Raw genomic sequence first — 25,905 nt, 5'->3', positions numbered from 1 at the left:
TCCCATTGTTCAAGAAAGGGAGTAGGGATAGCCCTAGTAACTATAGGCCAGTGAGTCTGACTTCAGTGGTGGGCAAAGTCTTAGAGAGAATGGTAAGGGATAAGATTTATGAACATCTGGGTAGGAATAACGTGATCAGGGATAGCCAGCATGGTTTTGTGAAGGGCAGGTCGTGCCTCACAAACCTTATTGAGTTCTTTGAGAAGGTGACTAAGGAAGTGGACGAGGGTAAAGCAGTAGATGTTGTGTATATGGATTTTAGTAAGGCGTTTGATAAGGTTCCCCATGGTAGGCTAATGCTAAAACTACGGAGGTATGGCATTGAGGATACATTAGAGGTTTGGATTAGGAATTGGCTGGCTGGAAGGAGACAGAGGGTAGTAGTTGATGGATTATGTTCATCTTGGAGCGCAGTTACTAGCGGTGTACCACAAGGATCTGTTTTGGGACCATTGCTTTTTGTTATCTTTATAAATGATCTAGAGGAAGGACTTGAAAGCTGGGTAAGCAAGTTTGCAGATGACACAAAAGTCGGTGGAGTTGTGGATAGTGAGGAAGGAAGTGGTAGGTTACAGCGGGATATAGATAAGTTGCAGAGCTGGGCGGAAATGTGGCAAATGGAATTCAATGTAGCTAAGTGCGAAGTCGTTCACTTTGGTAGGAATAACAAGATGATGGATTACTGGGCTAATGGTAGGCTACTTGGTAGTGTGGATGAGCAGAGGGATCTTGGTGTCCATGTACACAGATCTCTGAAAGTTGCCACCCAGGTAAATAGTGCTGTGAGGAAGGCATATGGTGTACTGGGCTTTATTGGCAGAGGAATTGAGTTCCGGAGTCCAGAGGTCATGTTGCAGTTGTATAAGACTCTGGTGAGGCCTCATCTGGAGTATTGTGTGCAGTTTTGGTCGACATACTATAGGAAGGATGTGGAAGCTTTAGAACGAGTGCAGAGGAGGTTTACCAGGATGTTGCCTGGAATGGTAGGAAAATCTTATGAGGAAAGGCTGAGGCACTTGGGGCTGTTCTCATTGGAGAAGAGAAGGTTTAGGGGAGATCTGATAGAAGTGTATAAGATGATTAGGGGTTTAGATAGGGTGGATACTAAGAACCTTTTACCGCTAATGGAGTCAGGTGTTACTAGGGGACATAGCTTTAAATTAAGGGGTGGTAGGTATAGGACAGATGTTAGGGGTAGATTCTTCACACAGCGGGTTGTGAGTTCATGGAATGCCCTGCCCGTATCAGTGGTGAACTCTCCTTCTTTATGGTCATTTAAGCGGGCATTGGATAGGCATTTGGAAGTTATTGGGCTAGTATAGGTTAGGTAGGATTCGGTCGGCGCAACATCGAGGGCCGAAGGGCCTGTACTGCGCTGTATCCTTCTATGTTCTATGTTCTAATGGGCAGAGAGCAAAGGGATATAGATCCTCAGAAAATAGGTGGCAAGTTTAGATAGAAGATCTGGATCAGTGCGGGCTTAGATGGCCAAAGGGCCTGTTCTCACACTATAAGGTTCTTTGTTCTTGTTCTAATCCAGAACCAGGGTCACAGTGTAAGAATAATGAATAGGCCATTTAGGACTGAAACCCAGAGAGTGGTGACCCTGTGGAAATCACTGCTCAGAAGTGATTGAGACCAAAACATTGAATGTTTTCAAGGAGAGGCTAAATAGATCAAAGGTAACGGGGAGAAAGCAGGAACAGGGGACTGTATTAATGGTAAAACACACTTGAAGGGCTGAATGGCCTATTCCTGCTCTTAGTTTCTACCTTGCTGTGTTTGTATTCGAGAATAATGTGTAGTACAATTCATTGTTGAACAACATATCAAACATTCTGCTGGAAGTTTATGTTGATCCTTCAGTTTTTCGTGTGTGGGGGGTGGGGGGCTGTAGTTGTTACAGTATGATGATTGCTGTCTGGTGCTTTACTTAGGTTATCTGAATTTTACCTGCATTAGAAGATAATTACATTAAGTGAAGCACTAAGCTGGTAACAAGGGCACTGTTTGGGGATGATGAGGTTAAGGAAGTGTTCTAAAGTGGAAACAGCACTGAGCATTTTTGGGTTACATTGAGCAGATGAATAATCTGCCTAATCACTATTCCTGCTTGGTCAGGATGGAATAAATGGTGACAGGATAACAAAGAAATTACAGGTACCAATGGTGAGTCCTCGCATCTGAGAGAAGTTTGGGGCCTGAATGTTTATTGCTACAGCTAACTCTCGGAAGGTTTGGAGCAATAAATGGATGGTGGCTATTATTATTAGGAAGTGAACCTGCAAGTAAGTTCATAAATATATATTCAACCACCCATTTCATCCACCCAGTGCTGAACAGTCAGAAAGAGGGTCACCAATCCTGAATGGAAACATAAAGAATTGGAAATCTTTCAATCTCCTCCTCTAATTAAAACAAAAGTGGAGGGACAGAGAGACGTGCTATTGCAAAGTTTGTTGGTAGCAGAGTAAGAAGTAAGGCTTTGGCTTGAGAGGCTTCAGACAGCAGCAGCTCAGCAAAAAGTACAGGTAAGCTCAAATAAAGTCCTTTTAACTTTCAACTTTAGTCTTACAGCAATTAAGATGGCAGTTAGGGCAGTCACATGTTCCTCTTGCAAGATCTGGGAGCTCTGGGGGACTTCCATTTTCTCTGATGACTACACGTGTGGGAAGTGCATCCAGCTGCAGCTCCTAGGAGACCATTTTAGGGAGTTGGAGCTGGATGGTCTCAGGATCATCCGAGATATTGAGCACTTCATAGATAAGAGTTATAATGAGGTGGTCACACCTAAAGTGCAGCAAAAAGTAGCTGGGTGACCACAGGAAAGGCAGAAGGAGTAGGCAGAGAGTGCAGGAATCCCCTGTGGCCATTCCCCTCAAAAACAAGTATACTGTTTTGGATACTGATGAAAGGGATGACCATTCAGGGGAAAGCAGCAGTAGCCACGTTGGTGGCACTACGACTAGCTCTGGGGCACACTGGAAAAGGATAAAGGTAAACAGCATCACAGTGATAGGAGAATCCATAGTTTGGGGGACAGATATGAAATTTTGTGGCATCAAACAGAATCCAAGATGTTGTGTTGCCTGCCAGGTGCTAGGGTCCAGGATGTCTCTGAGTAGTTGCATCATGTTCTCAAGGAGGACACTGAGAGGCCAGAAATCATTGTGCACGTTGTCACAAATGACATAGGTAGAAATAGGGATGAGGTCCTGCAGAGTGATTGTAGAGAGCTAGGAATAAAGTTAAAAACCAGCATCTTATCAGTGATAATCTCCAGATTGCTTCCAGTGCCATGTGCTAGTGAGGGTAAGAATGGGAGAATATGGTGAATGAATACCTGGCTAAAGAATTGGTGCAGGGTGCAGCGATTCACATTTTTAGATCATTGGGATTTTATTTGGGGCAGAGGTGAACTGTTTAAGAGGGATGGGTTGCACCTGAAATTGAAGGGGTCCAATATCATGGCGGCCAGATTTGCTAGTATTGCAAGGGAGGGTTTAAATTAGATTGGCAGGGGGTTGGAATCCTCAACAGCAGTGAGATAGATGTGAGACTGGAAGGGGATACAGTAATCAGAAATAGTAAGTTGAAGAGACAGGTCAGGATGGAACAAGGAATGCCTTCTGGGTCAAAATGCATTTATTTCAATGCAAAGGGGCTGACAGGTAAGGCTGGTGAACTGAGGGAGTGGATAGGTACGTTGGGCTGGGATATTAAAGCTATTACAAAACATGGATCAGAGAGGGACAGGACTGGCAGTTTAATGTGCCAGGGTATAGATGCTTTATGCGGTACAGAGGTGGTGGAAGGAAAGGTGGGGGAGTTGCATTTTTGATTAAGGCAAGTATCACAGTAGTAGTTAAAGATGAAATAACTGAAGAATTATCCAGTGAGGCTTTATGGGTGGAGCTAAGAAATAAGAAGGGGATGGTGATGTTATTGGGAGTTGTACTAGATAGTCCCAAATAGTCGATGGGAATTAGAGGAACTACTATGCAGTGAGACTGGGGAGACTTGCAGGAGCAACAGGGTTGTCATAGTAGGTGATTTTAATTTTTCTCACATAGACAGAGACTGCCAGAGTATTAAGGAGTTAGAAGGGGTGGAATTTGTTAAGTACGTTCAGGAAAGTTTCCTCAGCGGGGTCCTGTTTGGGAAGGGGCAAAGCCTGAACTACTCTTGGGAAATAGGGCAGGACAGGTGACAGAGGTGACAGTGGGGAGCACTCTGGGACCAGTCTCCATAATTCTATTAATTTTTAAAATAGTTATGAAGAGGGACAAAACAGGTTCAAGTTCTAAACTGGGTCAAGGAGAATTTTAATGGAATTAGACAGGAGCTTGCAGAGATTGATTGGAATAATTTGTTTGCAGGTAAAGGGAACTCTGGCAAGTGGGAAGCCTTTAAAAGTAAGTTAACTAGAGTTCATAGTCTACGTGTTCCTGTGAGGATGAAGAACAAAGTTGGCAGGAATAGGGAGCCCTAGATGACAAGAGATATGGAGGCTTTGACCAGAAAACAGAAGAAGGTGTGGCTCAGTTACAGGCAGCTGGGATCATGGGAATCCCTGGAATTATATAGGGAATGTTGGGGTTTACTGACAAAGGAAATCAGGAAGGCAAAAAGGGGACATGAGATAGCCTTGGCTGAGAAAATTAGGGTGAATCCCAAAGATTTCTTTAAGTATATTAAAGGAAAAAGAAAACTAGAGAGAGAATAGAGCCCTTCAAGGACCAATGTGGCGATGTATATGTGGAACCACAGGAAATGGGCGAGGTCCTCAATGAATATTTTTCCTTGGTTTATCATGGAGAAAGACATGAAGACTTGGGAACTTGGGGAAGTTAGTGGTGATATCTTGGGGACAGTCCATATCACATTAGAGGAGGTGTTGGATGTATTAGAATGTATAAAGGTGGATAATTCTCTTGTAAAAAGTGAGGTCTGCAAATGCTGGAGATCAGAGCTGAAAATGTGTTGCTGGTTAAAGCGCAGCAGGTCAGGCAGCATCCAAGGAACAGGAAATTCGCGTTTCGGGCACAAGCCCTTCATCAGGAATAATTCTCTTGGTCCTGATCAGACATATTCAAGAACACTAGAGAAAAAAATTGCCAGTTCCTGGCTGATATTTTTGCATCATGGTTAGCCTTGGGTGAGGTCCCAGAATGCTGGAGGGTAGCGAATATTGTGCCCTTATTCAAGAAGGGCTGCAAGAAAAGCCTGGGAAATATAGACCAGTAATCCTAACATCTGTGGTGCGTAGATTACTTGAGAAAATTTAGAGATAAGATATACATACATTTGGAAAGGCAGTGCTTGATTAGGAGTAGTTAGCATGGCTTTGTGCTATTATGTGCTATTGTGTTATATTGCATTTGTACAGACGTTGGTGAGGCCGCACTTGGAGTATTGTGTTCAGTTTTGGTCACCTTGCTATATGAAGGATGGAATTAAACTGGAAAGAATTCAGAAGAAATTTACAAGGGTGTCGCCAGGACTCAAGGGTCTGAGTTATAGGGAGAGGTTGAACAAGCCAGGACTTATTTCTTCAGACCATAAGAGACTGAGTGGGGACCTTACAGAGATGCATAATATCATGAGATGCATGGTTAGGGTGAATGCACTGTCTTTTCCCAGAATTGAGGAATTGAGGACTAGAGGGCATCAGTTTAAGGTTAGAGGGGAAAGAATAAAAAGGGAACTTGAGGGGCAACATTTTTACATAGAGGGTGGTATGCATATGGAATGAGTAGCCAGTGGAAGTGGTTGAGGCAGGAATATTAACAACATGTAAAAGGCATTTGGACAAATACATGGATAGGAAATCTTGAGAAGAATATGGGCCAAGTGCAGGACAATGACATTGGTGTGGATGGACATTTTGGTCAGCATGGACCAGTTGTGCTAAAGTCCTGTCTCCATGCTGTAGGACTCTATGACATAATCAAAGAGCCCACATGCGAAACAGAGGTTTACAAAATTGAGAGGCATAGATAGGGTGCATGGTCAGAGGCTTTTTCCCAGGGTGGAAAGATCAACTTCAAAAAGGCATAGGTTCAAGATGAGAGGGGGAATGTTTAGGAGAGAAGTGGGGGGAAACTTTTTTACATGGAGAGTTGTGGGTGCCTGGAACACATTACCAGTGGAAACAATGGAAGCAGGCATGTTAGCAATGTTTAAAGCGTATCTTGATAGATACATTGACAGGAGGCGAACAGAACGAAAGAAACCACCATGTTCAATAAGTAGTAAGTCTAAATATGGATTAGAATTCGTGCTGGTTTGATGGGCCGAAGGGCCCTTCCTGTGCTGTATTGTATTATATAACATGAATGTAGCAACATTCAGGATGGAGTCCTCTATTGTCCAAACTCAGCTTGGTCTGACCTCCTACACTCCTCTGATAGCTGAACAGGTGATATTTTGAATGTTTAGACTGAGTTATGCATGTTTTGCACTTTATGCCAACTTTGGTACGATTGTATAGTTTGTGCTGTCCATGTAGCACCTTGGTCCTGGAGGAACGCTGTCTTGTTTTTTACTTTATTGGTTGTATATGATAGAAATGACAAATGAAATCTACTCTATCTACTCTAGTTGTGGCCTTGAATTTACTCGTGAGCATGTACTCACTGATGAGATAGTGTCTGTGCTGGTAGAAACTGTGGGGAAAATGATGTGATGCTATATCCTTTGAGGTTCCTTCCTCCCTGACCCCCACATACATATACAGACATGTATGCACATATGCACTTACACGCAGCTATGCACATATAGCCATAGCACTTATATACACATGCACAATTATACACAAGCACACATGTGGCAGCACCTTTTTCTGGGAATTGAAATTAGAATGGTCAGCGTTTCCTGTCCTTGTAGGGAAGACCCCATATCACCTGCAGTTCCATCCCTCAAGCTTGTCTGAGGTTTCACTCAGCTCTTTTTCTGAGGTGACTACCCTGCCCTGACTGAACTCTGGTCTCACCATGATGCAGTATAGAGCAGCCTTTTTAAAAAAAAGTAAATTCATGGGATGTGTGCATTGGCTGGGCCAACGTTTATCTTCCATCTTTAACTGCCCCTCAAGAAGATAGGGGTGAGCTGCCTTCTTGATTCATTGCAGTCCATGCGCTATGGGATGACCCACACTGCCTTTAGGGAGGGAATTCCAGGATTTTGACCCAGTGACATAGAAGGAATAGCTATATATTTCCAAGTCGGAATGCTGAGTGTCTTGGAGGGGAATTTGAACGTGGTGGTGTTCCCATGTATCTGCTGCCCTTGTCCTTCTAGATGGAACTGGTCGTGGGTTTGGAAGGTGTTGTCTGAGGATCCTTGGTGATTTTCTGCACTGCATCTTGTAGTAGTACACATTGTTGTATTAAGGGTCAGTGGTAGGGGGAGTGGATTCCTGTGGATGTAATACCAATCAAGCATGCTTTGACCTGGATGGTGTTAAGCATAGTGATTGTAATAAAGTTGCCAGGTGAACCTCATACAATATACATTCCCTGATTGGGGCTGTTGACCCGGTCCAATCAGGAAGCCCTGGCTGACAGACATAACAGGTATGTCAGGGTTCTGCTCACTCTGAGAGGTGGCTCTGAGGGAGCTGGGTCAGTGTCAAGGACTATGCTTGTGTAAATAAAAGGTGACTTGGTGACGGGATACTGGCCTCTGTGGAGTTATTTAATCCAGTTATTTCTTGAGTGTTGTTGGAGATGGACCCATCCAGGCAAGTGGGGAGTATTCAATCACACTCCTGACTTGTGGCTTGTAGATGATGGACAAGCTTTATGGAGTCTGGGGCTGAGTGACTCACTGCAGATTCACAGCCTCTGACCTGCTCTTGTAGCCACTGATTTCCAGCAAGATGACGGTGAATTAGGGTTTTTGAGCCTGGGGCTTGTCTCCTTTTCTTTTTTTTCCTTTCTTTCCTCATTTTGTTTTCTTTTATATCTTATTTTACTTGTCACTCGTTGAAGAGTTCAATTGAGTGGGCCCAGCACAGACTCGAGTTGGTCGACATCTCTGCAGGATAGCAGCAACATAGATTTGTCCATTCCGTTTGCTATTCTTCTTCCATTTTGTTCTTTTCTTGTCTTTTTGATTTTACCTTCTGGAGAGTGGCAGTATTGGGCTTGTTGAATTTGGCATATGGCGAGATGTCCAAGACAGCGGCTAGGGCCTGACCTGGGACTCGGTGAATTCCCGATGCCCATGCGTGGACTGAAATTGAGGCCTGGTGTAGACGACACCTGGATTGGAACTTTGGTGGCCTGAGATCCCAGGAGTGCTTGTAACCAATGGTGTGCCACAAGGATCGGTGCTGGGTCCACTACTTTTTCTCATTTACGTAAATGATTTGGATGTGAACATAGGAGGTATAGTTAGTAAGTTTGCAGATGACACCAAAATTGGAGGTGTAATGGAAGCGAAGAAGGTTACCTCTGAGTACAATGGGATCTCGATCAGATGGTTAATGGGCTGAGGAGTGGCTGATGGGGTTTAATTTAGATAAATGTGAAGTGCTGCATTTTGGAAAAATAAATTAGAGCACGACTTATCCACTTAATATTAGGGCAGAGTCATGGAGTCATAGAGATGTACAGAATGGAAACAGACCCTTCGGTCCAACCCTGCCATGCTGATCAGATATCCCAACCCAATCTAGTCCCACCTGCCAGCACCCAGCCCATATCATTCCAAACCCTTCCTATTCATATACCCATCCAAATGCCTCTTAAATGTTGCAGCTGTACCAACCTTCACCACTTCCTCTGGCAGCTCATTCCATACACGAACCACCCTCTGCGTGAAAACGTTGCCCCTTAGGTCCCTTTTATATCTTTCCCCTCTGACCCTAAACCCATGCCCTCTAGTTCTGAACGCCCCAATCCCAGGGAAAAGACTTTGTCTAGTTATCATGCTCCTCATAATTTTGTAAACCTCTATAAGATCACCCCTCAGTCCGACGCTCCAGGGAAAACAGCCCCAGCCTGTTCAGCCTCTTCCCATAGCTCAAATCCTCCAACCCTGGCAATATCCTTGTAAGTCTTTTCTGAACCCTTTGAAGTTTCACAACATCTTTCCGAAAGGAAGGAGACCAAAATTACACGCAATATCCCAACAGTGGCCTAACCAATGTCCTGTACAGTCGCAACATGATCTCCCAACTTCCATACTCAATACTCTGGCCAATAAAGGAAAGCATACCAAACGCCTTCTTCACTATACTATCTACCTGCACTCCACTTTCAAGGAGCTATGAACCTGTACTCCAAGGTCTCTTTGTTCAGCAACACTCCCTAGGACCTTACCATTAAGTGTATAAGTCCTGCTAAGATTTGCTTTCCCAAAATGCAGCACCTTGCTGTACCTCTTATGCTCGCATCCAAATCATTTATGTAAATGACAAAAAGTAGAGAGCCCAGCACCGATCCTTGTGGCACTCCACTGGTCACAGGCCTCCAGTCTGAAAAACAACCCTCCACCACCACCCTCTGTCTTCTACCTTTGAGCCAGTTCTGCATCCAAATGGCTAGTTCTCCCTGTATTCCATGAGATCTAACCTTGCTAACCAGTCTCCCATGGGATTACCTTGTCAAACACCTTACTGAAGTCCATATAGATCACATCTGCTGCTCTGCCCTCATCAATCTTCTTTGTTACTTCTTCAAAAAACTCAATCAAGTTTGTGAGACATGATTTCCCATGCACAAAGCCATGTTGACTATCCCTAATCAGTCCTTGCCTTTCCAAACACATGTACATCCTGTCCCTCAGGATTCCCTCCAACAACCTGCCCACCAATGACGTCAGGCTCACTGGTCTATAGTTCTCTGGCTTGTCTTTACCACCCTTCTTAAACAGTGGCACCACGTTTGCCAACTCCAGTCTTCCTGCACCTCACCTGTGACTATCGATGATACAAATATCTCAGCAAGAGGCCCAGCAATCACTTCTCTAGCTTCCCACAGAGTTCTCGGGTACACCTGATCAGGTCCTGGGAATTTATGCTGTTGGGCTGTCTTGTCTATGGAGCTGAAGTTGAGGGACCAGGTGAGATTCTCCGCCAGGTGGACTCCAAGAAATTTAGTGCTGTTCACGATCTCCACAGGGGAGCCACTGACGTCCAGTGGAGAGTGATCACTCCGTGCCGTCATGAAATTAATAACCATCTCTTTCATCTTGTCCATGTTCAGAGTCAGTTGTTGGCTCTGCACCAGTTCATTAGCTGCTGCACCTCCTCTCTGTATGCTGACTCATCGTTTCATGCTGATGAGACCCACCTACAGTCGTGATGTGATTCGAGGTGTGCATTGCTGCACAATCATGTGTCAGCAGGGTGAACAGCAGTGGACTGAGCACACAGCACGGGGTGCGGGGGGGGGTTGTGGAGGGGATCCCCTTGCTCAGTGTGATAGTGTTGGAGAGGCTGTTCCCAATCCGGAATGACTGACAGCTCCCGGTCAGGAACTCCAGGATCCAGTCACACTGGGAGGGATTCAGGCCTAGCAGACTCAGCTTTCCAATCAGGTGCTGAGGAATGTTAGTGATAAATGCAGCTCTGAAATCTATGAACAGTAATCTGATGTAGGTATCCTTCTTCTCCAGGTGGATGAGGGCCAAATGGAGTGGAGGGTGGTGGGAATGGTATCATCAGTTAAGTGGTTGGGATGAAACATGAACTGCCAGGTGCCCAGTGAGGGGGCAGCAGGGTCTTAATATGTCTCATCATGAGTCTCTCAAAACACTTCATGATGATGGGTGTTAGTGCAACGGGGCAGTAGTCGTTGAGACAGGACAATGGAGACTTCTTCAGCACGGGGATGATGATAGCGCCCTTTGAAGCATGTTGGAACTATGGCACAGCTCATGGAGACATAAAAGTATCCATGAGAACATCTGACACTATGTCGGAGCATCCTCTGAGCACTCTGCCAGGGTGAACTCTACGTAGGATTTTCCTCACATTGGCGTGGTAAGACACAGCACCTGCTGATAGGTGGTGGGGTGGGGGTTATGTGGTGGTGGGGGGGGGGTGATGGTCTTCCTCACCGCCAAATCATTTTGTGCCTCAAACTGGGCATAGAAGTTGTTTAGCTCATCTGGGAAGGAGGCATTACCAGCACAAGCAGGCGATGCTGTTCTGTGGTCGGTGATGGCCTGAATGCCCTTCCATGTGCTCCATGTATTGCCGCTGTCCCGAAAGTGGCTGTGTCTTCCCTGTGCATGTGCATACTTTGGTCCTGGGGAGTGTTGCTGAATAAAGAGACCTTGGAGTGCAGGTTCATAGCTCCTTGAAGGTAGGGTCGCAGGTAGATAGGATAGTGAAGAAAGCGTTTAGTATGCTTTCCTTTACTGATCAGAGCATTGAGTACAGGAATTGGGGGAAAAAATGAGGTCTGCAGATGCTGGAGATCACAGCTGAAAATGTGTTGCTGGTTAAAGCACAGCAGGTTAGGCAGCATCCAAGGAATAGGAAATGCGACGTTTCGGGCACAAGCCCTTCATCAGGAATTGGGAGGTCATATTGCAGCTGTACAGGACATTAGTTAGGCCACCTTTGGAATATTGTGTGTAATTCTGGTCTCCTTCCTATCGAAAGGATGTTGTGAAACTTGAAAGGGTTCAGAAAAGATTTACAACGATGTTGGTTGAAGGATCTGTTTCCATGCTGTACATCTCTATGACTCTGTGAGTAAGCCCAACAAGGTGATGAGGTTTCTCTGATATCTGCAGTGAAAGTCAGAGCAGGAGAGATAGAGCTTGCATGAGGAAACATACCTGTGCAGGAAGTGTGATCCCAGCATGGCAAAGCATTTAAGAAAGACTGCAATGGTTGAACTTTTAGCTTGATTTCTTTACTTTATGACTTAATACTGGGAAGGACTGTAATGGTCAACTTTTCATTTTATTTCTTATTCCTTTTTACCTTGTTCTTAAGTTTTTGTATCAAGGTATTTGTATCTAAGATGGCGCCATGTGGGGGCAACATTGAAAACATTTCACTGTACTCCTGTACTTCTGTACTTGAAAACATGTGACAATAAAATCTAAATCTAGACACAATCTAATGTGGCTGCTTCAGTTCAGTTTCTGGTCTGAGACCTATGGGTAGGGGGAAGAGGGTCACTAATTTGGCGCTGATAGGGAAAGCTTGGAAGGGGGGGTCACTGGGATTTGGCTTGCCGCTTACTTCCTGCTGGCCACATTTTGGAGTGAGCCTCACGTTTCGGCTGACCATTGAAACATCCCGCCGTCAGATCCTCCCAGATCATGTGACAGTGTCGCCTAAGTGGTCGCAACATGATCAGTGAGCCAGTCGCCTGGCTGTTAATTGCCTTCACATCCTTTCAATAGACAATAGGTGCAGGAGTAGGCCATTCAGCCCTTCGAGCCTGCACCGCCATTCAATATGATCATGGCTGATCATTCCTAATCAGTATCTGCTCCCTGCCTTATCTCCATAACCCTTGATTCCACTATCTTTGAGAGCTCTATCCAACTCTTTCTTAAATGAATCCAGAGACTGGGCTTCCACTGTCCTCTGGGGCAGAGCATTCCACACAGCCACCACTCTCTGGGTGAAGAAGTTTCTCCTCATCTCTGTCCTAAATGGTCTACCCCGTATTTTTAAGCTGTGTCCTCTGGTTCGGCACTCACCCATCAGCGGAAACATGTTTCCTGCTGCCAGAGTGTCCAATCCTTTCATAAACCTTTCAAAATATTCTCGCCCTCATTTTGGGTTTGTGGCTGTCTTTATCAGATCCGGTCGTCATTTGACATTTACTATTATTTTCTTGACCATTTCTGGCCCACCCTTGTCTAGGATACCTTGGTATGACCACAACAGTTCCCTTATCTAGTTTTGATAATTTATTGCAGGTGAAACCCAGCAAGCTTCTAATCTGAGCGATTCAGCACCACATTGGGTGACACACCTCATGAATTCATAATACTAACTCTGATAATTCACATTTTTTTCTCATTTTACTCTTTTACAGACTTGAATTACTGTGGGACACATCAGCCCTGCCAAAATGGCGGCACGTGTGAGAATGCAGAACCCAATGAGTACCAGTGCATCTGTCCAGAGGGCTTTGGTGGACAGAACTGTGATGTTCGTAAGTTTTTACCTGTGATTGGACATCACATGGTATATCATGGTTGTATGATATAATAAACTATTCCAAGCAGCCACCTTAAGTCATTTAACATTAGTGAATTCATTCACAAATAATGACATATTCATTCATATATAAATCAGTCATAACTAAATGATGAATAGCAGTTGACAAATCTGTGGGAAACTGGGACTCTTCTAGTGTAATGGTAGCATCCCTACTTGTGGGGTAAGTGGGACCTGAGGCTGAGACTCCTAGTTGCAGAAGTGTGCCTGAATAGGCTGATTGAAATATCTAGATCTGTGGAGTTAGACAGAAAGTTGCCCTGTAATTCCATCTACTGGCCAAAGCTGCAATTGCATTCTTAATACAGTAAAGTCGCTTTGCTGTAACGCATGTTTCATTAAGATGGATTCGCTGTAACGCGATTGACAAATTGAGGATATTTTTCTAAAGTGTGAAGTTTTAAAGCATGTATTGGTTAAAATGTGATTGCAACCCCATTGGTTTAAATGGTGCTGATATCACACGATTTTCTTATAACATCATTAAAAATCTCACAATACCAGGTTTTATTTGGAAGCACTAGTTTTGAAAGTGCTGCTTCTTCATCAGCTAGCTGTGGAGCAGGACCATAATACACAGAATTTATAGCAAAAGATTACAGTGTCATGCAACTGAAATAATATATTGAACAAACCTAGTTTGCTGTTAAGTCTTCCAAGTTTTACAATAGGTTGCAGGTTTCAATTCATCCATATGTAAATCCCACAACATCTTTTAAGTCACATTTTCAAGGTAACTTAAAGTTTTGTTAAAAAAAAGTGACATCTCAGCTCAGACAATGCATTAAAGGTGTAAGGTTAGTGTCTGTCTGTATCTCAATCTTGAGTCAGATTGGTTCTATTTCCAAAGTGGAATTTACAAAATATTACATGGATTGACTGCCTGCAGATTGTGCATTTTTTGAGCAAAATAGAATGTGTCTGCAAATATGATTCTGCAAATACAAATTCACCCCAAAGACTTATATGTGTGTGCGCATGCATGAGAGAGAGAGAGGGAGAGAGAGAGAGTGTCCATGTGAGTGTGGGCTGGTGAGTATGAATGTGTGTGCGTGTGATTGACAGCATGTGTATGAGAGAGAGTCTGCGTGAGTGTGTCTGTATGTGTGCTTGTGTGTGAGTGAGTGTATAGTGTAGTGGGGTCACCTGTAGTGTGACATGAACCCAAGGTCCCGGTTTAGGCCATCCCCATGAGTACTGAACTTGGCTATCAGTCTCTGCTTGGGCACTTTGCGTTGTTGCCTATCCCAAAGCCTGTCTTGGGATGGTCACCTGAATATCTGAGTTTGAATATCCCTGACTGCTGAGGAGGGAACACCCCTATCTGGTTATTGTTGCACAGTGTCTATCCATCCATTATCGTAGTATCTGCTTGGTCTCGCCAATATACCATGCCTTGGGGCATCCTTGCCTGCAGTGTATGAGATAGACAATGTTGTTCGAGACACATGAATGAGTACCTGCCGTGTACATGGTGGGTGGTGTCCCCACGTGTAATGGTGGTATCTATGTCGCCACTCTGACACATCTTGCAGTGGTTGCCATGACAGGGTTGTACTGTGTAATGGTCGATTTTGAGCAGGAGGTTGGGCAGTTTGCTGCAATGGTCTGTTTAAGGTTTGGCGGTTGTTTATAAAGGTGGGAAGTGGAGGCACAGGGAAGGTCTTGGCGAAGTGCTCATCCTCATTGATATTGTGTTGCAGGTTCCGAAGAACATGACATAGTTTCTCCACTCCCAGGAAGTACTGGACAACGAAGGGAACCCTATCAGTTGCATCCTCCCATGTCTGTTTCCTGAGGAGGTCATTATAGTTTCTCGCTGTGGCAGATTTGAACTGGGGGTCAATGAGTTGAGCATCATACCCTCTTCTGTAAGGGCATCCTTGAGCACCTTCAGGTTCTTCCTAATCTGAACAGATCTGGTGTACGTGTAGGGATTGTCCATAGGGGATGGCTATTTTAATATGTATCGGGTGGAAGTTAGAGAAGTGTAGGATCATGAGGTTATCTGTGGGTTTGTGGTAGGGTGAGGTGCTGAGGTGCCCATCCTTAATGGAGATGTGTCCAAGAATGGGACCGATCCCAAACAGTACTCCATAGTAAGTCTGATGGTTGGATGAAACTCGATATCACTGTGTAATTGTTTCAGTGACTCCTCGCCATGGATCCAGAGGAAGAAAATATTGTCAATATATCCGGCATATAGTGTTGGTTGGAGGTCTGTGAAGCAGAGAAGTCCTGTTCAAACCTGTGCATGAAAATGTTGGCATATTGTAGTGTATATAAGTCTGTGGGGTAAGTTTGTATTTGCAGAATTGTATTTGTAGATACATTCTATTTTGTTCAAAAAACTGCAGGCAGTCAATCCATGTAATATTTCATAAATTCCACTTTAGAAATAGAACCAGTGACTCAAGATTGGGATACAGACAGACTGTAATCTCACACCTTTAATGCATTGTCTGAGCTGAGATGTCACCTTTTCTTATAAAACCTTCAGTTATCCTGAGAATTTGACTTAAAAAAAGTTCTGGGATTTACATATTAAGGAACTGAAACCTGCAACTCATTCTAAAAGATGAAAGTTTTAACAACAATCTAAGTTTGTTCAATAGATCATTTTAGTTGCATGACACTATAATCTTTTGCTATAAATTCTCTGTCTTATGGTCCAGCTTCACAGCTTACTGGTTACCACGTTCTGTCCTTTGGTTGATGAATCTGTACTCCTTCATGTTGAACAACATTGGAGAAAGCTTTGAGGGTGGCAAGGGGACAAAATATACTCTGGGTGGGGTTTTCAATGTCCACCACCCAGAGTGGCTTTGCAGCAGCATCACTGATCTAGCTGGTCAGGTCCTAAAGGATATAACGGCTCAACTGGGTCTGCGGCAGTTGGTGAGGGAACCAACAAGAGGAAAAAGCATACTTGACCAAATCCTTACTAATCTGCTGGCTGCTGACTCATCTGTCCATGACAGTATTGATAAAAGTGACCATCGCACTGTCCTTGTGGAGACGAAATCCTGCCTTCACATTGAGAATAACCTCCATCGTGTTGTGTGACACTATCACTGTGCTGAATGGGACAGACTTCGAACTGATTTCGCAGCTTGAGACTGAGCATCCATGAGGGTTTGTGGGCCATCAATAGCAGCAGAATTGTACTCTAGCACAATCTGCAACCTCATGGCCTGGCATAACCCCACTCAGCCATTACCATCAAGCCAGTGTAAGAAGGCATACCAGGAGCAGCATCAGGCATACCTAAAAATGCTGGGTAAACCTGGTGAAGCTACCAAACAGGACTACGTGCATGTGAAACAGCATAAACAACCAATGATTGACAGAGCTAAGTGACCCCACAGTCAATGGATCAGATCTAAGATCTGCAATCCTATCACATTCAGTTGTAAATGGTGGTAGATAATTAAACCCCTCCGTGGAGGAGGAGGCTCCACAAATATGCCCATCCTCAATGACGGAGGAGTCCAGCACATCAGTGCAAAAGTTAAGGTTTATGCATTTGCAACAACCTTCAGTCAGAAGTGCTGAGTGGATGATCTATCACTGGCTCCTCCAGTGGTCCCCAGCGTCACAGATACCAGGCTCCAGATAATTTGATTAATTCTATGTGTTATCAAGAAATGGCTGGAGGCACTGGATACTACAAAGGCAATGGGCCCTGATAACATTCCAGCAATAGTACTGAAGACGTGTGATCTAGAGCTTGCTGATCCCCGAGCCAAGGTCTTCCAGTACAGTTCCAACACTGACCTGACAATGTAGAAAATTGCCCAGGTATGTTCTGTATACAAAAAGCAGGGCAAATCCAACTTGGCCAATTACTGCCCAATCAGTCTACTCTCCATCATCAGTAAAGTGATAGAAGGTGTCATCAACAGTGCTATCAAGCAGCACCTGCTCAGCAACAACCTGCTCAGTGATGCCCAGTTTGGGTTTCGCCAAGGGCACTCAGCTCCTGACCTCATTACAGCCTTGGTTCAAACATTGGACAAAAGAGCTGAATTCCAGAGGAGAGGCGAGATTGACATCAAGGCTGCATTTGACCAAGTATGGCATCAAGAAGCCCTGGCAAAACTGGAATCAATGAGTATCGGGGGCAAACATTCTGGTAGAGTCATACCTGGCACAAAGGAAAGTGGTTGTGTTGGGAAGGGTCAGTCGTCTTAGTTCTGGGACACCTCTGCAGGAGTCCCTCAGGGTAGTGTCCTAGGCCCAATATTCTTCAGCTGCTTCATCAGTGACCTTCCCTCTGTCATAAAGTCAGAATAAGGGATGTTCACTGATTGCACAGTGCTCAGCACCATTTGCGACTCCTCAGATACTGAAGCAGTCTGTGCTCAAATGCAACAAGATCTGTACAATTTCCAGGTTTGTGCTGACAAGTGTTAAGTAACATTCACGTCACACAAATGCCAGACAATGAGGCACTCTAACCACTGTCCCTTGACATTCACCGGTATTACCATCACTGAATTCTCCACTGACCAGAAACTCGACTGTACTCACCATGGAGACACAGTGGCTATAGGAGCAGGTCAGAGACTAGGGTTACTGCAGTGAGTAACTCACTCCTGATACCCCAAAGTCTATCGACCATCTACAAGACACAAGTCAGGAGTAAGATGGAATACTCCTCACTCCACCCACTGGCACTCAGTAGCAGCAGTGTGTACAGCTACAAGATGCACTGCAGAAATTCATCAAAGATCCTTAGACAGCACCTTCCAAACCCACGACAACTTACATCTAGAAGGACAATGGCAGTAGGTCCTTGGGAACACCATGACCTGCAAGGTTCCCTCCAAGCCAGTCATCAACCCGACTTGGAAATATACCACCGATCCTTCACAATCGTTGGGTCAAAATCCTGGAATTCCCTCCCTATCAGCATTGTGAGTCAACTCACAGCAAGTAGACTGTAGCGATTCAAGAAGGCAGCTCACCACCACCTTCTCAAGGGCAAATAGGGATGGGCTATCAATGCTGGCCCAGCCAGTGATACCCAAGTCCCACAAATGAATAAAGAAAGCTACCGGATGAAGGAGCGGCACTCTGAAAACTAGTGTTTTCAAATAAACCTTTTGGACTCCAACCTGGTGTTGTGTGGCTTTTAATATTGTCTACCCCAGTCCAACACCGGCTCCTCCACATCACTCTTATAATATAACATTGCATGAGAATGGAACTATCGTGTTCTGGCAGAACTGACTACAGAATTTTATTTTCATTGTTCACATGGATACTAATGGTGCAGACAGTTTTGAATTTACAGATATGTTTTCATTTTACCTTCTTCCTCTCCTTAAAATGCTAACTGCATCAGCTATGACCCAGTACCTTGCAGCTAATTCACTAATAGGGAAGGAAATCTGCTACCTTGCCTGGTCTGAACGACATTTGCACAACAGCAGTGTGGTTGACTTTCAATTGCCCTTCATTTGTACCAGTCACTATAATTCTCAAAGTAATTAAATCGGATGGATCATCTGGAATCACCCTAGGCACCAGAAAAATCAATGGCTGAAACACTCCTGTGGATCCTGCAGAATCCTCCTCGCTCACATCTGGGGCTAGTGCCAATGTTAGGAGAGCTGTTGCACCGATTAGTCAAACAATAGCCTGACATAGTCATTCTCACGGAATCATACTCTACAGAAAATGTCCCAGACATCACCATCACCCATCCCTGGATAGAGGTTGTAAGTTTGCTCATTGAGCTAGTATATTTGTTCTCAGACATTTCATCGGCATGCTAGGTAGCAACATCAGTGAGCTTCTGGTGAAGCACTGGTGTCTGTCCCACTTTCTATTTATGTGTCTTGGTCCGTTATGGTGGGTGATATCATTTCTGGTTCTTTTTCTCAGAGGTTGGTAAATAGTGGCTGAATCAATGTGTTTATTGATGGAGTTCTGGTCTGAATGCCAGCCCTCTTGGGATTCCTGTGCATGTCTCTGTTTAGCCTGTCCTAGGATGGATGTGTTGTCCAAGTCAAAGTGGTGTCCTCCTTTGTCTGTGTGTAAAGATACTCATGATAGTGGGTCATGTCTTTTGGTGGCAAGTTGGTGTTCGTGTATCCTGTTGATAGTTTCCTGTCTGTCTGATGCAGTGTTTGTTACAATCCTTGCAGGGTATTTTGTAAATTACATTCGTTTTGCTGGTTGTTGGTTCATCAGTAGCTGTAGGTTTGTGGGCTACCATGATGCCAAGGGATTGTAGTAGTTTGGTAGTCATCTCCGAAATGTCTTTAATGTATGGTAGTGTAGCTAGAGTCTCTGGGCATGTTGTGCTTTCTTGTTTAAGTTTGCTGTTTAAGAATTGGCGGGTTGTTCTTGAATATGCTGTATGGGTATTTGTCTTATGCTGCTCGTAGTTCCTGGATGCTGCAGTGTATTGTGGCCTGTTTAAATAATATCCTGATGAAGATCCATTTGTTGTGGTGATTGCTGCTGTAGTTGAGTATCTGGTCAGTGTGTGTTGCTTTCCTGTAGACACTGGTCTACAGCTCTCCATTGACTGTTCATTCCACTGTGACATCTGTTGTTATACTCTTCCGCTTTGGTGAAATCTATGCCAATAAAAGGATATTGTTGATGATATTGTAGGTTGCCTCTAATTTGTTCCGCTTTGTGATGACAAAGGTATCATCCACATAGTGGACCTTAAGTTTGGGTTGGATTGTGTGAAGGGCTGTTCATCTGAGTCACTGAATTACTGCTTCTGCTAAGAATCCTGATATTGGTGATCCCATGGGTGTCCTATTGATTTGTTTGTAGGTCTTGTTGAAGGTGAAGTGAGTAGTGAGGCACAGGTCTACTAGGAGAAAGTGAGGACTGCAGATGCAGGAGATCAGAGCTGAAAAATGTGTTGCTGGAAAAGCGCAGCAGGTCAGGCAGCATCCAAGGAGCAGGAGAATCGATGTTTCGGGCATAAGCCCTTCTTCAGGGAATCATACTCTACACATACTCTACCCTTCCTGAAGAAGGGCCTATGCCCGAAACGTCGATTCTCCTGCTCCTTGGATGCTGCCTGACCTGCTGCGCTTTTCCAGCAACACATTTTACAGGGCTACTAGCTTGAGGATGCTGTCTTTGCTGATGGAGTTGGTGCTGTCTGGTGTTTGTGTCCTTGGTTCGTTTAGTAGTGAGGTCACTGTTTTGTTGGCGAGGCTGATGTTAATGGATGTGAGTAGGGCTGTTACGTCGAAGGAGACTATGACTTCGTCCTCTTCTACCTTGATATCTTTGACGATGTTCAGGAATTCTTGGGTGGAGTGGATGGAATGGCGTGAGTCTTCAACGAGGTATTTCAGTTTTAGATGGATTCATTTGCTAGTCTGTATGTCGGTGTGCCAAGGAGTAAGACTGTGGGTCTGAGGGGGGCCCCATGTTTGTGTGTCTTGGGTAATCTATAGATGCGGGGTGTACTGGATCCACCAGGTTTCATTCTTTGGAGATCTGTCTTGTTTATTTTGCCTGACTTATGGAGTTTCTTCAGTTCAGCTGTGATACGGTTTTCTAGTTGTGGAGTTGAGTCTATCACCACCTATTTGTAGGTGTCGGTATCTGTGAGCAGTGAGTTCGCCTTTTTCAATGTACTGTGTTCTGTTTAGGATGATAGTCATGCGCCCTTTGTCTGCAGGTACAATCATAATGTTTCCATCTTTTCTGAGTCCTTCTAGGCTTTCCTTTCCTGTGAGTTGAGGGTGTACCCTTCTTTCTTCCTGCTTAGTGTTGATGGAACTGTCTGTCTGACGGTCTGCTGGGTTTCTTCTGATTTTCTTCTCAAAAATTGCAAATCCCTGGATATGTCCTGTCCTGCTGGCAGAAGCGGCATCACGAGGGAGTTGCCCTGTGAGTCCTCAGCATTGACTCCAGGCTGTATGACGTCTCATGGCTTCAGGTTGAACATGGACAAGGAAACTTCCTGCTGATTACCACATACTATCATCACTCAGCTGATGAATCGGTACACTTCCATGTTGAACAACACTTGGAGGAAGCACTGAGGATGGCAAAGGGACAAAATGCACTCTGGGTTGTGGATTTCAATGGGAGAAAGAGAGGACTGCAGATGCTGGAGATCAGAATCAAAATGTGTGGCACTAGAAAAGCACAGGAGGTCAGGCAGTGTCCAAGGAACAGGAGAGTCGATGTTTTGGGCATAAGCCCTTCAGGAATGTGGTGGTGGGGAGGAAGTATGGGAAGGGTACTTGAGATAAATGAGAGGACAGTGGGTCTGGGGGAGAATATCTTGGAAGGAAATATATAGATGCAGGGGGTGATGGTGGTAAGATGGAGCGGATAGGCAGGAAGGAAGATGGACAGATAGGACAGTTCAAGAGATTGGTGCCAAGTTGGAAGGTTGGATCTGGTGTGAGGTGGAGGAGGGGAGATGAGGAAACTGGTGAAACCAACATTGATGCCGTGTGATTGGAGAGTCCTAAGGTGGAAGATGTGGCTAGGATTTGGTGATGGAGGAGGCCCAGGACTTAAATATCCTTGGTGGCTTGGTGGAGGGGTGGGGAGCGATGTTAAAGTATTCAGCAAGAGGGCGATTGGCCTGTTTGCTGCGAGTGTCCCAGACATGTTCTCTGAAATGTTCCGTGAGTTGGCATCCTGTCTCCACAATGTAGAGGATGGCCATCACATTTCCATGATGGCCACAACATCGTAGTCCCACGTACCAATCCACGCCTTAAGTTCACCCACCTTATTTCTGATGCTCCTTGCGTTGAAGTATACACACTTGAGCCCATCTCTGTATTCCCTGTCAGTGCTACCTTCTCCACAGCCTCCATACATTCTTGGACATCTTAGACATCCGGAGCACCTGGTGGAGAAACCTACGCAGACACGGAGAGAATGTGCAAATTCCATACAGACAGTTGACCGAGGTTAGAATTGAACCCAGGTCCCTGGCGCTGTGAGGCAGCAATGCTAAACACTGAGCCACCGTGTCACCCTAACAGTTACTCACTACATATTTTCCTATCCTGCAAACAGTGTTCATGCAACTGGTAAGCATGAACAGGTTAACATGTCTCTCCCCTTCCTCTCATGCTCCCTCCTACTCCCCTTCCACTTCCCTCTTTCCCTTTCCTCTCCCTTTCACTTTCCTCTCCCCCTCATCCTTCCCCTCTGCCCCTCATCCTCCCCTCTCCTCAATTCCCCTTCCCTCCCCTCTCCCCAGGCCCCAGTCCACTCCCCTCTCTCATGCCCTCTCCCTTCCCACCTCCTCCTCCTCCACCTGGAGCTCTCAGGAGTATCTCACTCACTAGAAATGGAGATGGAGAGGTGCTGGAAGGGGGAGGAGGTGTGTGAGATGGTCCAGGTGAACGTGAGGTCAGGGTGGATGGTGTTCGTGAAGTTGATGAACTGTTCAACTTGTACATGGGAGCACAAGGTGGCACTGGTAAAGTCATTAATGTAGTGGAAGAAACATTGGGGAATAATGCCAGAGTAATTATGGAAGATGGACTGTTTCATGTATCTGATAAAGAGGCAGGCACAGCTGGGGCCCATGTGGGTGCCCAAGGCTACCCATTTGGTCTGAAGGAAGTGGGAGGATTCGAAGGGGATGTTGTTGAGGGTGAGGACCAGTTCAGCCAATCGAATGAGTGAGTCGGTAGACAGGTCCTCGTTGAGTTGGTGGGAGAGGAAGAGACGGAGGGCTTAGAGGCTGTTACCATGGTGCATAGATGTGGATAGGGAATGGATGTCCATGGTGATGAGGCACTGGGGGACAAGGAAATAAAAGGTAGAGGTGAAGGGTGTGGGTTGTGTCCCAGATTTCAATGCCGACTACCAAGAATGGCTTGGCAGCAGTACTGCTAATTGTGCTGGTCAGCTCCTAAAGGCAACCAGTAAGAGGGAAACACATGCTTGACCTCATCTTTACCAATCTGCTGCCTGCAGGTGCCTCTGTCCATGACAATATTGGTAAGAGTGACCACCACACTGTCCCTGTGTAGCCGAAGTCCCATCTTCCCATCATCACCACACTGTCACCGTGCTAAATAGGATAGACTTCAAACAGATCTAACAACTCAAGATTGGGCATCCATGAGGTGCTGTAGGCCATTAACAGCAGCAGAACTGTACTCCAGCACAATCTGCAACCTCAAGACCCAGCATATCCCCCACTCAACCAGGGTTGAGTTCCATCAGCCAAGAGGATCAATCCTGGTTTTAATGGACATCGCAGGAGGGCATGCCAGAAGCAACACCAGGCATACCTGAAGATGAGCTTTCAGCCTGGTGAAGCTACCAAACAGGACTACTTTGCATTCCATACAGCATAGGCAGCAAGTGATAGACAAAACTAAACAATCCCGCAGCCAATGGAACAGATCTAGACTTTAGATTGAGATTTTATTTTCATGTGTACTCACATACAGAAGTATAGGAGGAGAGTGAAAAGTGTACAATGTCACCACACACAGTGCCATCTTAGGTACAAATGTACCCAGGTATAAAGTAGTAAAAGAAAAAAAGTTTAAAAAATTAATCAGTACTTCATAGAATAGCAGAAAACTAAAGATCTAAGCCCTGCACTTCTACCACATCCAGTGCTGAATGGTGATGGATCATTAAACAACTCACTGGAGGAGGAGGAGGCTCCATAAATATCCCCATCCTCAATGATGGAAGAGCCCAGCACATCAGTGCAAAAGAGAAGGCTAAAGCATTTGCAACAATCTTCTGCCAGAATACTGAGTGGATGTTCCATCTTGGCCTCTTCCAGTGGTCCCCAGCATCATAGATACCAATTTGTGGGCGGCACGATGGCACAGTGGTTAGCACTGCTGGCTCACAGCGCCAGAGACCTGGGTTCAATTCCCGACTCAGGCGACTGACTGTGTGGAGTTTGCACATTCTCCGCGTGTCTGCGTGGGTTTCCTCCGGGTGCTCCAGTTTCCTCCCACAGTCCAAAGATGTGCAGGTCAGGTGAATTAGCCATGCTAAATTGCTCGTAGTGTTAGTTTAAATGAGTAAATGTAGGGGAATGGGTGCGTTTTGCTTCGGCGGGTCGGTGTGGACTTGTTGAGCCGAAGGGCCTGTTTCCACACTGTAAGTAATCTAATCTAATCTAATCAATCTGCAGCCAATTCCGTTCACTCCACGTGATGTCAAGAAAAGTTGGAGATGCTGCAAAGACTATAGAATCTGAAAACATTCCAGCAATAGCTTTGAAGACTTGTGTTCCAGAACTTTCCATTCTCCTAGTCAAGCTGTTCCAGTACAGATACAATACTGGCATCTACCTGACATCGTGGAAAATTACTCAAGTATGCCCTGTGCATAAAAAGCAGGACAACCCCAACACAGCCAATTACCATCTCATCGGTCTACTCTAAATCATCAGGAAAGTGATGGAAGTTACAATCAACAGTGCTATCAAGCAGCACTTACTCAGCAAAAACCTCCCCAGTGACATCCAGTTTGGATTCTGACAGGGACACTCAGCTCCTGACCTAATTACAGCCTTGGTTCAAAGAAGTTGAAATCAGAGATGAGGTGAGTGTTTAACTGAGTGGCATCAAAGAGCACCACCAAAACTGGAATCAGTGGGTATCGGAGGCAAACATCCTGCTGGTTGGAGTCATACCTTCCACACAGGAAGATGGTTGTGGTTGTTGGAGATCACTCACCTCAGCTGCAGGACATCTCTGAAGGAGTTTCTCAAAGTAATGTCCTGGGCCCAACCATCTTCAGCTGCATCATCAATGACCTTCCTTCCATCATAAGGTCAGAAGTGGGGACATTCGCCGATGATTGCACAATGTTCAGCTCTATTCTTGACTTCCTAAATGTTCAAATGCAACCCAATCTGAACAATATTCAGGTTTGGGCTGTCAAGTGGCAAGTAGCATTCATGCCACACAAATGCCAGGCAATGACCATCTCCAATAAGAGATAATCTAACTATCCCCCTTGACATTAAATGGTGTTACCACCACTGAATTACGCACTATGAACATCCTGGGTTACCATTGACCAGAAGTTCAATTGGACTTGTCACAAAGAAACACAGTGGGCATAAAAGTAGCTCAGAGGCTAGGAGTACTGCAGCGAGTAACTCACCTCCTGATTCCCCGAAGCGTGCCTGTCAACTACGAGGCCCAGGTTAGGAGTCATGATTTGGAGGTGCTGATGTTGGACTGGGGTGTACAAAGTTAGAAATTGCATAACACTAGGTTATAGTCCAACAGGTTTATTTGGAAGCACTAGCTTTTGAAGCACTGCTCTTTCACCAGGTAGCTGTGGAATATAAAATCATAAGACAGAATTTATAGCAAAAGTTTACAATATGATGAAACTGAAATGATACATTGAAAAAACATAGAACATAGAAAAGCACAGCACAAAATAGGCCCTTTGGCCCACGATGTTGTGTCCGAGAGTTAATCTAATTGAAAATAAAATAACAACCTATGCACCCCTCAACTCACTGCTATCCATGTGCATGTCCAGCAGTCGCTTAAATGTCCATAATGACTCTGCTTCCAACACCACCGCTGGCAACAGATTCCATGCATTCACAACTCTCTGCATAAAGAACCTTCCTCTAACGTCCCCACTATACCTTTCTCCTAATATCTTAAAACTATAACCCTTCATACCAGTCAATCATGCCCCTGGGGAAAAGTCTCTGGCTATTGACTCTATCTATT

At 45.0% G+C, this 25,905-nt stretch overlaps 1 protein-coding gene across 1 annotated transcript in view; it reads left to right on the top strand.

The window, feature by feature from the left end:
• Window positions 1–25,905, top strand: part of LOC132836607 (protein jagged-1b) — a gene marked incomplete at its 3' end in the record, with an annotated part of 84,152 nt that overhangs the window by 40,082 nt on the left and 18,165 nt on the right. Inside the window, 1 exon segment of the mRNA XM_060855997.1 lies at window positions 13,020–13,139. Coding sequence (XP_060711980.1) covers window positions 13,020–13,139 — 120 coding nt within the window.

Source organism: Hemiscyllium ocellatum, chromosome 47 (assembly GCF_020745735.1).
Source record: "Hemiscyllium ocellatum isolate sHemOce1 chromosome 47, sHemOce1.pat.X.cur, whole genome shotgun sequence".
NCBI lineage: Eukaryota > Metazoa > Chordata > Chondrichthyes > Orectolobiformes > Hemiscylliidae > Hemiscyllium > Hemiscyllium ocellatum.
Note: the sequence above shows the minus strand (reverse complement) of the source record. Positions and strands in the feature narration are given on the sequence as shown.